Genomic DNA, 12,574 nt, shown 5'->3' with positions numbered 1-12,574 from the left:
GGATCAAGGTTATCCTTGGCTACATGAAGAGAGTTCAAGGCCAACCTGGGCTACAAAAGATACTGTTGCAAAATAATGGAAAAAAAATCCAAAAATGTCTTTGAATGTTAACATTGTGATTCTAACCCCTGACATGTAACCAACAAATCTTAATGCTACTATCTGATTATTCTGATTTTTTTCCTTCTTCTTTTATTGATTGTCTCAATGTAGTCTAGCCTAATTTCTAATGATCTCATCAGTCCACAGTACAAATTATGTCCTTAAGAACTGAAATCCTCTCCAGAGCCTAGTAGACAGACACTATTCAAACAAGATGAGCATTTCTCCTTTCTTCATAGAGCTTATCACCCAATGATAGGTGTAAATATAAAACTAGTCCACATAGTGTATTAGTAGTGTGTTTTCTGATATCCACACTCTCCCTTTTTCAGATGAGCAGCGGCAGTCTGAGCCACATGAAAAGGTCTTATTGTCATGGTCAAGAGAACCTCAAGGACACTGTTTTCCGGTGTAGTAGACTTTCTCTTACTTGTGATTTTATGTGTTGATGGTACTCAGAATTAAATGAATAGTGAGTGCCATGAATATGTTCCACATCTGTCATAAATAGCTCTATGTAACAATTTCTTGGTGTCTAAAACATGGTTGGTCTCAAATGAAGAAAGATCTCCTATAGAAGACAAGTTGGTGACTATAACATTTATGTGAATCTGTATAGATCCAGCAATAATAGAATCAAAATCATATAGCCTTGTGAACTTGAAATAACATCATCAGATGGGAAGATCTCATCGATTTTTTAACTGACTCCATGTATAAAAATAATGTAGATTCTTGTATTAAAATGTAAAGCATTTTCCCAGGTTCTGAGTCACTTTGAAGTCATACGAGTAATTGAGTTGTTTGTGTAGACATGAAAGGGTGTTGTGGGGAAACAAAATACTAGCTATGAGATAGTGTAACTTTTATAAACAGCCACTTCTAGGGTTACATATCATGCCTGACATTGTATAGCTAATGTCAACTTGACATATGTTTGTGATTAAAAGAAATAATTAAAGTATCTACCAGAAGCCATTTCAAAGCGCATTTCAAAATCTTGTGAATCTCTGTCGTGACAGTTTAGTCTGAGGCCATTGACGTTTGTCCCAGCAATAACATTGTCAGAGATGATTGCTGTATATAGATAGGGTGTGCAGACAGGTGCTTCATCATTCTCATCTTCAATGTCAACAGTGACCTGTCAGTGATGAAGGGGAAAGAAACATCACATCCACACCATGAGACTATTTATACACAAAATCAGAAATGAGCATCTGGATGGGCAGATCATCCAGAATTAATAAGTAAAAAGTCTAAAACTTTCTGAGTTTGCAGACATGAACTTGGAAATATGGATTCTAGCTGTCAATCACTAGTCGGCGGTTGATTATTCTTGGGTCAGCTGTGACATTCTATGTCCCCTTTAGGAAGAATTTTGGGCTCATTAGATGAACTCTGTAGAAAGTACAGTTATGCAAATCATAGCAAAAGCAACTGAAGAATGCTGTCGCTGAAGATAAGGTTCCCTGGGACTCTTTGAATCGCCCATATTCAATAGCAAACACACCGAGAAGGAGCTTCCTCTAATTAACTAAGGACCTCTTCTGTACTGTTTCCCCAAGCACAATGTATGTCTGACCTTAATTAGGAATATTATCAACATTTTTGTAATTAAATATCATAAGTCAGGAAGCTGCAATTTACATAGGAAAAGATCAAAATATCAAGGGTTTGAAAAATGTCAGCTTGGAAAGGTTGTCTTTTCCACCTCTCCAATGACTAATAATTTTCCCAATAACATTAGCAGAAGAATCCCTGGTGCATGTACATCTGCAAGACTTACCTTTTTCTAGATGTTTTATGGAATGTTTCAATAAGATAGTTTAGTTCTGGAGGAAATTGTGAATTTCTTAATGTTACTTCTCTGTAGACTGAATACAACCAGATGTAGTATTTACAATGTGAGATTTTTTAAATTACATTTAGTTAATTTGTTTGTTTGCTTGCTTGCTTGCTTGTTTTTTAAGATATGGTTTCTCTACATAGCCTTGGCTGTTGGGGAACTCACTCTATAGACCAGGCTGTCCTGTTCACAGAAATCTACCTGCCTCTTCCTCACAAATTCTAGGATTAAAGGTATATGCTACCACCACCTGGCTACTTTATTTTGTGTGCATATGTTTGTGTGTGTGCATGCTTATATACACACAGCAGTATGTGTGATGTCAGAGGTCAATTATCAAGAGTTGGCTTTCTTCTTTCACCATGTGGGTCCAGAGGACTAAAGCAGACCCTCAGGTTTCATGACAGATGGCATAACCTACCGAGCCATCTCAGAATCCTAAGACATGTTTTTATTTTTATTTAATCTTTATTTAATTGCTTTTAGCTTTTTGAGAATGTGTGTGTGTGTGTGTGTGTGTGTGTGTGTGTGTGTGTGTATGTACTATATTTGGATAATTTCTACCCTTCCCTCTACCCCTCTAACTCTTCCCAGGCCTCATTCCCTCTCAAGTTTATGACCTTTCTTTTCTATTGATGTGAGTCTATGCTGCCAGTCTTCCTGGTTTTCTACTTTTCTCACAGTGTATCTCACACCCCATGTCTGTGCTGCTGTCTGTTGAATAATCTCTCCTTCCTTCTTGGACCATTTACCCACTAGCAGCCATCTATGTTATTATGTTGATAATGTGAGCCCTGAAGGATAAGCATTAGTCTTGATGTATTGGAGAGACAGAAAGAAAATGGAGTGGTAGAACTGTACTAAAAACAGAAGCTAAGGACCAAAAGGTAGGCAGTTCCACATCATTCAAGCACTGCGGACCCTGAGAATGATGTTACAGCCTACGCCAGAGTAGTGGGGAGTTGATCTTTTTCAGGAGTCATTCTGACACATTTCAGTTCCACAAACAAAGATGGGATTCTAGAAAGCAGCCTGTTTCATCAAACTAAGTACAGGCAATGGGGCACAACCAGGATGCTAGCAAGAGATAGGTGAGAAATAGAGTATAGATTGCCTGAAGGATTCAAGAGAGGATTTGGGGCACACGACCGAGAATGTGTACCCAGACCTCAACCTGTCTCTGAGCTGAGTAACATCAATATATAGTGTCTAAACCTTCCCCTTCTGAGATGCTCTCTCTTAAGTTACTTCCCTTTATCTCTTCTCATAAGAGTTGGGCATGTCCTATTCTGTCAAATCTTTCTCTGATTCATCACTTTGTCTGCCATTCAATTAGACATCATTTTCAAACATGGGACCTTCCCTCTGTAAATCAACTTTACCTTCATTGTTTGAGATTAAAGGTGTGTACTAAGGGAGTGTCTGTACTCCAACCAGAAAGAATAAAGGTGCTAAGACTGAGCCACACCACAGGTGGAAACAGGTTTCTCCAGTAAACAACATAATCTTGGGATTCAAAGTGTAATCAAACATCATGCAACAACACTATTTGGAGAAGTTATGTGTCTATAAGAAAACTGACCAAAGTAACTTACATTAAAAATCACTCTCATGGGGCTGGGGATTTAGCTCAGTGGTAGAGCGCTTACCTAGGAAGCGCAAAGCCCTGGGTTCGGTCCCCAGCTCCGAAAAAAAGAACAAAAAAAAAAAAAAAACAAACAAAAATCACTCTCATGAGTATCATCCAAAACATGCCAAGTCTCATAATTCTAGATTCATGGTTGTAAGCTCAGCTCTGTGAAAAATCATTCTAATCATTGATGCAGATAGATCATAAGACCTATCTGCTTTCCTCACAGTAACACTAACTCAAAAAACACAGAAGACAAAACCCAGTAACCACATATAAGTGGAGGGAGTACAGTGGTCTTGCAGCTCAAGAAGTCCTGACTCCAGAAGGTTTCTGTGCAACAACAAACCTTAGTTTCATTAATAACATATACCTCATAATAAATACAACATCATATATTCTTGATGTCTTTGAACTGTCAGTCCTCTGGCTTTGCTATTAAAATAATACACAGAGACATACACTAAACCAGACTGCCTTCTACTTCAATGCAATGCTAAGTCTGTGAACATTATATTAACTCTGGGTGCATATATTAACTCTGGGTTCACCTTGCTACCCTTTGCTGATCTTCTGTAGGCTTTGCTGATGCTGGTCTTCACTGACAGCTCTGTGGTATTGATATGTCTTTCCTTCTCCACTGACTTTGTAGAGAGAAATGCAGCAAAAACTGGTGGTGTTCCCTCTGGCTTCTTGCCACTTCTACAGACTGGAGGTTCACGTCTATTGATAGAGCCTTGCAGTTTCTTCTGGATTGAATTGCTGTTACTGATTCATAAATGGTATTTCCAAGTGGATCAAGCAACTGCTTCTGATTTGTGTGAACTGAACTACTAATATCCTGACAACAAAGATTGGAATTGTCCCAAGTAACTATTTCTAAATAGGTCCATATCCTCCTTTGTCTATTAATCTCTCCTTTCCACTACCTCTGTTGAGTGGTGGTCTAGAAGGAAGATAAAAGAATTTAACATGCCTTATTAAAGTATGTTAGCCCTCACCATTCAGACTTCCAAAGCTAAATTGATACAAATGTTATGGAACACACTTGAGAAGTTGAAGAAATTCACACATTTCTCTATTCCCTGCCACTATTGTAACATGATTGCCCCAATGTGATAAATTAGAAAGTGATCTATTAGTCAGTCACATGGACACAAAACTTGTGTCTCTTTACTCACTGTGGCCAGTGCAGTGCGTGGATGATCTCTGTCACAATCCACAGCTTCCACTGTGAGGTTATATTGCCTCACTGACTCATAGTCTGGCTGAGTGGTGAGTTCAATCACTCCAGAGAAAGGGTGAATCCAAAACCTTTGTACAGTCTGGATGTCCCCACTGATTATCTTGTACGTCAGACAGCCTGGTGGGTGGTCTTCATCAATGGCAGTCACTTGTCCAACTTTGTAGAAAGCTGCCAATGTTTTACAGTTTATTTTCCTCATGTACATACACAAAGGCTTACTAGGTCTATAATTTTTCAGATGATAACCTGGATTTTTTTCAAGTGATGAGACCATAAATACTTCTGGGTAAAAATGAGTGTTTGATTACTAAAGCTCCACATGATAGCAGTAAGATTGACAGGAAATCCCTCGCTACTCTAGACCACTGGTTTCTCTCAAGTGAAACAAATTTAAAACAACTCTAGAATACTAATAGTTAGCTTCATCTTAACATTATGCTAAGAGTTATATAATGTTCAAAAGCCAGACTTGAACTAGAAGTTCCAGTTTACAAATCTTAGTCTCTCACTAGTTTAACAACGGACAATTCTGTAGGCCCCTTGACATTTTTCTTTATTTGAAAACTAAGAGCAATAACAGTATCTACCATACCAAGTTGCGAAGACTAAGTGAATTAAAATACACGAAGCACTTAAAAGCCAAGTAAGCAGTAAATGCTAAGTAAGGATTATTTCTTATTTTTATAATTCTCTCACTGGATCCTCCCGACAGCCTGAGGACAGTAGTGCTACATCCTCCATTTTATGCATAAGGAACTGAGACCGAAGGCCACACAAGTAATTGTGATGGAGTTGATCTCAAGTCTATGTCTGCTAATTCTACAGTCTGAATTTAAAATTGCTTTACAATACTTCTGGTTAATAATATTCACAAGTAATCTTTCAGAAGAATGATAGCTACGGTACATGGGTTAAATTCATATTTCCAAGTTCTTTATCTTTCCTGTGTCCCCACTACTAGCCATTCAGGCAACCCTAGCACTCTGATTTGTGATTTGTTTCGATCAATGAGATATTAGTCAACCTGATGCAGGCAGAGGTATGAATGAGAAGCATTTGTGAGGTTAGATTGATTTTGTCTTGACATAAACACACACACACACACACACACACACCACACACACACACACACACACACACACACACACACACACACATTCCTGACTATACCTTTAAAAGTCACTCTAGTTATAACTATACATCTTCCTTCACTCTGGGAACAGACTCTGTTTAGTCTGAGCAGGCGAGGATGATGGAAGAGAGGCCAAAGCACTTCAGTCATCCCAACCACACCAGGACAGAGCACTGAAAACCATCTGATTCTCACAAGCTTGAGCAAGGCCATAAAGGTAATGCAATTCTTGAATGTCTGAGCTAGAAACATTTATTGCTATGTTACACTTATCTGTATGTGATTCAGAACATAGCATATTTATGGCAATAGATTACAGCTATGATAGATTTCTTCTCAATCATGTTATACTTAAATCATAAGCTCTGGTACATGATAATACATGGTATAGCTCAACATGATGTGTCTGGGTGTTTCCACTGAGTAGTGATGAAGTAGAAAGAGCATGTGTCATCCCCATCACTTTCAAACTCAAAGAATATTTCCTTATCTGGCATGTTCCTCTAATTAGGATTCATCTCTTATAATGAACTATTAAGTAGGCAGTGAACACAGATTATGATATCAACAACAGGAGAAGAGCATTCCTGGAAAGAAGATGTCCTCTTACGGCAGTTCCAGTAGAGAACAAGTCTATTGCTTGAATGACAACGTCCTTTTTATGAAGGGTATTACAATGGAAGCCTGGTCATGGGGAAGACATAACCAGTAAAACTAATCTCTGTCTACAGATCTGGGAAATGATGGGATCATTTCCACATTTAACCCTGTTTGAGTACAATGGAAAGCATGTTCTTCTGAAGGTGTAAAATTAACCTTTCAATAAACTCTAAATGCTATCTTGAGCATCTTTAGCTGAATTTTAAATAGAGCAATTACGGAACTCTGAATGCGGGCAAACCTCATCAAAACATACTGGAAATGGAGTGCATTCTTCCCTTGTAACCTGCAACTCAGTTCATTCAGTTTCCATGTTTCTTCTAAGTCACTACTGATAGAGGAGTTCTCTACCTACACCTACTTCCTCCCATAGATTTCTGTCAGCTTATCACATCTCCTCAGTTTTTTACTTTTATATTATACATCTCCATAATTATAATTTTCATAGAATCTACTAGATAGATTTGAATGCTCTATGCTAATTAATTAAGTATAGCAAAAACACGTTTTCTATTAATGTAGTGTTTTATTTTGTTCTGTTCTGTTTGGTTTGTTTTGTTTTAAGCTGGCCTGAAACTCACTCTGAAAACCAGGTTACCCTCAAGTTCAAAGATCCACCTGCCTCTGCATCTCAAATGCTTGAGCAACAGGCAAGTCCCACAATGCCCAGCTCCTTAATATAGTATTTAAATATCCTCAAGGTCTGTAAACCCAATGTTTGATATTCTGATGGGATCTTTGAAGAAATGAACTATAGCCTGAGTCCTGTACTTTTGAGTTCTCACCTGTAAAATCAAGGTAGCAACTACATCATAGACCTGAGATGAGGCTTCTGTGCGTGTTGACCACAGTGCACATGTAAGCTATTCATATCAGGATTCTTTAAAATATTTATATCTTTATTATATATATTCATATCTTTCATTATATGTCTGTGTGGCAGTAGCACCTGCACATGATCACAGAAGCCAGCGGTGCTATGTCCCCTAGAACTAGAGTGACCCATCCACCATCGATTATGGGAACAGAATTTGGGCCCTCTAGAAAAGCAGCATGTGCTCTTAGCTGCTGAGGCTTCTTTCCAGCCCAGTAGCTGGATTCTTGGTGTCAAACACCTTTCTTCCCACTGCCATTGAGTTGTACTGCTTATGTCTCCAAAATGCTGGCAGTTTTCAGTGTTCTGCAACTTTTTTTTTTTTTTTTTTGGAAAAGCAGTAAAATCACCCCTCAATCTTCCTTATTCAGACATACAAGCTGAATGGGATTACGAATTGGGATTTTCATTGGTTTGTTTTCTTTCACAGGCTTGAGTCATTTTCTTCCTTTTATTTCTTATATCATTTCTCCCTGCCCTTGAAGGAATGAAGTTTTAAGAGAATAATGGCCCATGTCTTTTGCTGAAGTACTTTAAAACAAAACCTTACCCCTAAATATATCAAGGTACACCTCATCTCTTAAGTAAAGCACTGGTTTCATCATACCAAAATAGCATGGAGACTTTACTTTGGAAGTTTCCATTTTAAGAAGTAAATTTTTTCATTAATAAATGACAAAGCTTACTATTCCAAATATTTTATACTATAAAAATTGTTCTTATGCATTTATAACAAAATAAAACCCTCAAAGGTGTATAGATGTGAGTTGCTGAGATCATTAACTTCTGGTAGCAGAGACAGGTGTGAAGCCAGCTTCCTTCGACTTCTGTACTCATGGTCTCTCTGCTACAACATGATATGCTTAAAACACAGCTTGGCTCGATCTCAGGTCACAGTCAGTCCTGTCACTTGAAGTATTCAGGTCAAGTCCGGAGGACTCACTATCCAGATGTGGGGAGCGGCTGTGGCAGCGGTCCCAAGATGGCGCCCGGGACTGCAGCTAAGTCTCATGACTAGCACCTGACTTCCTCACACACCTGAAACTAGCCACGTCCATTGTGAGAGCCGCGCAGGCGCACCATGATGCAAGATCAGGCCACGTGACGTGGACCTATGAACTGAGATTATGCAGTCTGGACTGAGGAGGCAGAGTTGAGGGAGGATGTAAGGGAGTGTGCTGGGGGCTGGGAGAGAGAGAGAGAAGAAAAGAAAAGAAAGATTGCTGCTCGCATGCAGAAAGAAAGGTTCCTGAATAAACCGCCTTGAGAAGAATGTCGTGGTGTTGCTCCTTTCTGCGGGACAGAGACAGAAGCGACATCCAGAGACTCTGAGGAAGGGATATGCTTCCATCACAAATGACAGAAACACAACTATTACCATTGCCGTGTTTTCCAAATAAACTGAGGTTAACCACTATGTCCTAACACATATTTAATTTAGAACAGAGGTTGAACCTAGCCATCATCCTGATTTTAGACCTAAAACCTTGAACCCAGGTGGGCATGAGATTTGGGTTGTATTCCTACTTCTTGACACTTAGAGTTTGGAGGCAAAAGATAGGAAATGAAATAAAGTCACTAATGTGTTTTTGTCCACAATAAAACAAACCCTAAAACTGACATCGAATCTCAAAGTAGCCTTTGGGAGGTCATCAAATGATGTATAAGAGCGTCACCAGTGAAGAGAAACTCCTCTGAAGGTGTCGTGTCCAACCAGGCTCCTCTACCTGTATATGTCCTATAAATTTTAATGCTTCTTTTCCATTGGCCTCTCAGCAGACACATGGTATATGTTTCCTTGTATATGCTTACATGTTAAATACCTAGAACATCCTTACCTCCCGATGTTTCTGGAACTGAAAATGCATAGTGCAATTCTTGAAATTTGGGGCTAAAATCATTGTCAGGAGCAATCTCCACAAGGATTGTCACAGTCACTGTAAAATTGAACAGCAAATTAATACCTTTTTGTTGTTTTACTATACTAACTACTGAAACATGTCCCCAGTGTCAGAATTAGCAAAGGATTATGAAACTACAACCGGAGTCTCTCTACCTCCAAATGCTTGGTATTTCCACAGACTCAAAGATTGAAACAGTTGGTTCCCATGTGATGTTATCATTAGGGAAAGCTATAGAACCCTTAGAAAGAGGATTTTTCCTTGGATGAAAGGGGTAGGGGGTTGGGTTTTATAACCTAGGTCCTCTTCCTGTTTAGTCTCTGCTACATGGTTGAGGATGCAATGTAATTGGTTTCATCCAACTCTTACTGCCATGCTTACTATCCCCTAGTAATCTAGATCTTTCCAAACTATGAGTCAATCTTCCCTCATGCTACTTCTTGTCAGTTATCTGTGACAGCAACAAGAAATATAAGACAAGATCCAGATGAATTCCATGGCTAGCCAAAACAGTTTAACAAAAATGTGTAAGGTATTATGCTTTATATTTTATTTTATTAATACATATATATGCAATATAATATATTTATCCAAACGTACATATTTTCTATAAGAGAATTTATCATAAATTTCTTTGGAACAACTCTCCCATTGGTTAACTGAGGTGACTTTCCAATAAGTCTGTGATTTCCTACAGTATGCTTTTAAAGCTTTCTCAGAAATTCCATGTTTAATGTTTGAAATTAACGTAAATTCTATGGTCTTAAGCCAGTTTTCACTTCTAGGAAGCTTAATTTCCTCATCAATCAACAAATCAGTCAATTAAGTCACTGTTCACCTCCTACACCACAGTATAAATATGAAGTCAAAGGGGATTATGATAAAAAAATTTTTCAAAGGAATATAGGTTATCACAAAGGAAGTTATCTCTGGCCAGCCACTTTGTTCAGTAGGTAAAGGTGCCTACTCCCAAGCCTAATGACTTGGATTCAATCTCTAAGACTCATATGGTGGAAGGAGAGAATGTACAGAAAGCTGTCTTCTAACTTCCACATGCACACGATGGCATGTCTTACCCCTCCCCACACAGATACAAGCAAATCATTAAGTGTAGTAAAAATAAATTAAGGATTTGTTACAATTTTTGCAAATTGCCAGTAAAAGAAATAACTGTACTTTGGGCTAACGAGCTAAGGTTGGCTATTAGAGTGTTGTTGAAAAGAAATATTTTGATATTAAAACATAAAAGGAAGCAACTTGAAAGCAGAGAAAATATTTCAAAGTAAAATTAGAGCACCACATGCAAGACATTAACTGGGACAATGGTATTACTGCCTCAGTTTCACAGGAAAGAGATTAAGATGAACAGAGCTAAGTTCATGGTCTAATATTACAAAAGTGAAACTTCTAATATTACAAAGGAGTAGATGTCAGAACAGGCTATACTAGCCATTAACATCTCTGAGATAAGAATGTGACAAATACCAAGTTCTCAATTAAATAAGAACTAAGAGGATTTTTTTATGGCAAGACTTCTTAGGGTTTCTGCTATGCTACTGTTTATTTCGAATCTCCAGGCAAGCATTCTTCCCAGATTTGTTCGGCCATAAAGTTCTCCTTTATCAGATTATCTATAGCATTCATGTTCAAAATAATTCTGGTATATTGCCTCTCCTAGAACTCTGTGTGACATACAACAAATAGTAGAATTCAGTCTGAGATCTATAGGACCTTTATTTCAGACACTCAACAGCGTCCTTCAGCTTCTAGCATATGCTACCAGATTCGCTTTCAAGGATGGTCTCCACAGCTTTCATCACAAGCTCGACAGTAAACATGATCCCTGACATGTTTAAAGCATGCCGTTCTACAAAAACAAATAATTATTTTAGAGCCATATATTTCTTTCAATAAATCAAATACATCAAATATAAAAATGTATATGTTGCAATAGCAGGTGCTGTTTACAGCTCTACCCTACTATGATTTTTATTGCATCCATAAAGACTCCAAATTGTGTGAATTAGCCAGCCTATAAAACAGAAGGAATGAAATTTGCAATGTTGTAAGCATATTTTATGAGCAATTACTGTGAATATGTTGGTGAGTGAAGACCAGAGAAGATATGTTACTGAAAAAGACGTTTTATCTCTGCCATGTTCAAGACAGGTTCAAATCTGGTGAAATGGGCAAGTTATTTATCTACAAGGAAAAAAATCAATCCAAAAAGTCACTTTGGCCTATATGCAGACTTCTTCAAGGTGCTCTACAATGTCTTCAGAGAAAATTCAAGAATACTTCTGGGCAAGATATGATGCTTTATTCCATTCCCCAAAATAACACATTTTCCAGGAAGCTGTGTAAGTCTACAAACCACCATTTTTAACTTAGCGTCTGTATTAGGTACTTTCCTGATCGCTGGAATAAAGAAGATACTCAAAAGAAGCAACTTAATGGAGAAAGGATTTTTGACTCTTGGTTAAAGCTAGAAAAGTGAGGCAGGAGAGAGTAGTGGACATTTGCTCATGTCTCAGCAGATTGGGGGACAGAAAGCAGGAAGTATGGTTAAGATATGATACCCATGACCCACTCCCAGTGATTCCAGTGACAACCACTTTCCAGAAGTTCCACACTGTCTCCAAAACAGTGTCACCATCTGGGGATAAAGTGTTCAAACACAATCCTGTGGGGAGCATTTTATATTCAATCACAGCAACTCCAGTAAAATTTTTACATCATCAAGTCAAGGAGGATTAAAAGCATCGTAGGTGTGCTGATTACAGTTCAGACTTAAGTACTATTTGGCTGCAAACACATAAATGTCTCATATAATTTCACACATCTGCATACATAAAAGACAAGCTACTCTTTTCTATTTGCTTCAGGATCCATCTCGACCCAATGATCAAGGCAACTACCATCAATGATTCAGAGTTCTCACAAGAGAAAAAAACCCAACCGTGACCTTTATTCTAGACTCTCCTTTACCAGACAACACCTTTCTACCATTAAACTTGAGGTTCCTCCCATGAATTTTGATTTATCAGTAATGAAGAGATACTTGTAACCTGAAATTTCTGAGGAGATCCACAGAAAAATCTCTACAGCCCGTACCTCTCCAAAAAGTCTAAAATTGCTGATGTGTAATTGTTGAACAAGTACCACGCCTTAGGAAAATTGATG

General features: G+C 38.2%; 1 protein-coding gene across 2 annotated transcripts in view; it reads right to left on the bottom strand.

Annotated features, from left to right (window-relative positions):
• Positions 1-12,574, bottom strand: part of Cdhr18 (cadherin related family member 18) — a 90,451-nt gene that overhangs the window by 16,479 nt on the left and 61,398 nt on the right. For both annotated transcript variants that reach the window (NM_001308479.1, XM_087585129.1), the window contains 3 exon segments: positions 1,072-1,243; positions 4,760-4,992; positions 9,329-9,427. In NM_001308479.1, coding sequence (NP_001295408.1) covers positions 1,072-1,243; positions 4,760-4,992; positions 9,329-9,427 — 504 coding nt within the window.

Source organism: Rattus norvegicus, chromosome 15 (assembly GCF_021556685.1).
Source record: "Rattus norvegicus strain SHRSP/BbbUtx chromosome 15, alternate assembly SHRSP_T2T, whole genome shotgun sequence".
In the NCBI taxonomy this organism is placed as follows: domain Eukaryota; kingdom Metazoa; phylum Chordata; class Mammalia; order Rodentia; family Muridae; genus Rattus; species Rattus norvegicus.
This window is presented reverse-complemented; position numbering and strand designations above follow the sequence as displayed.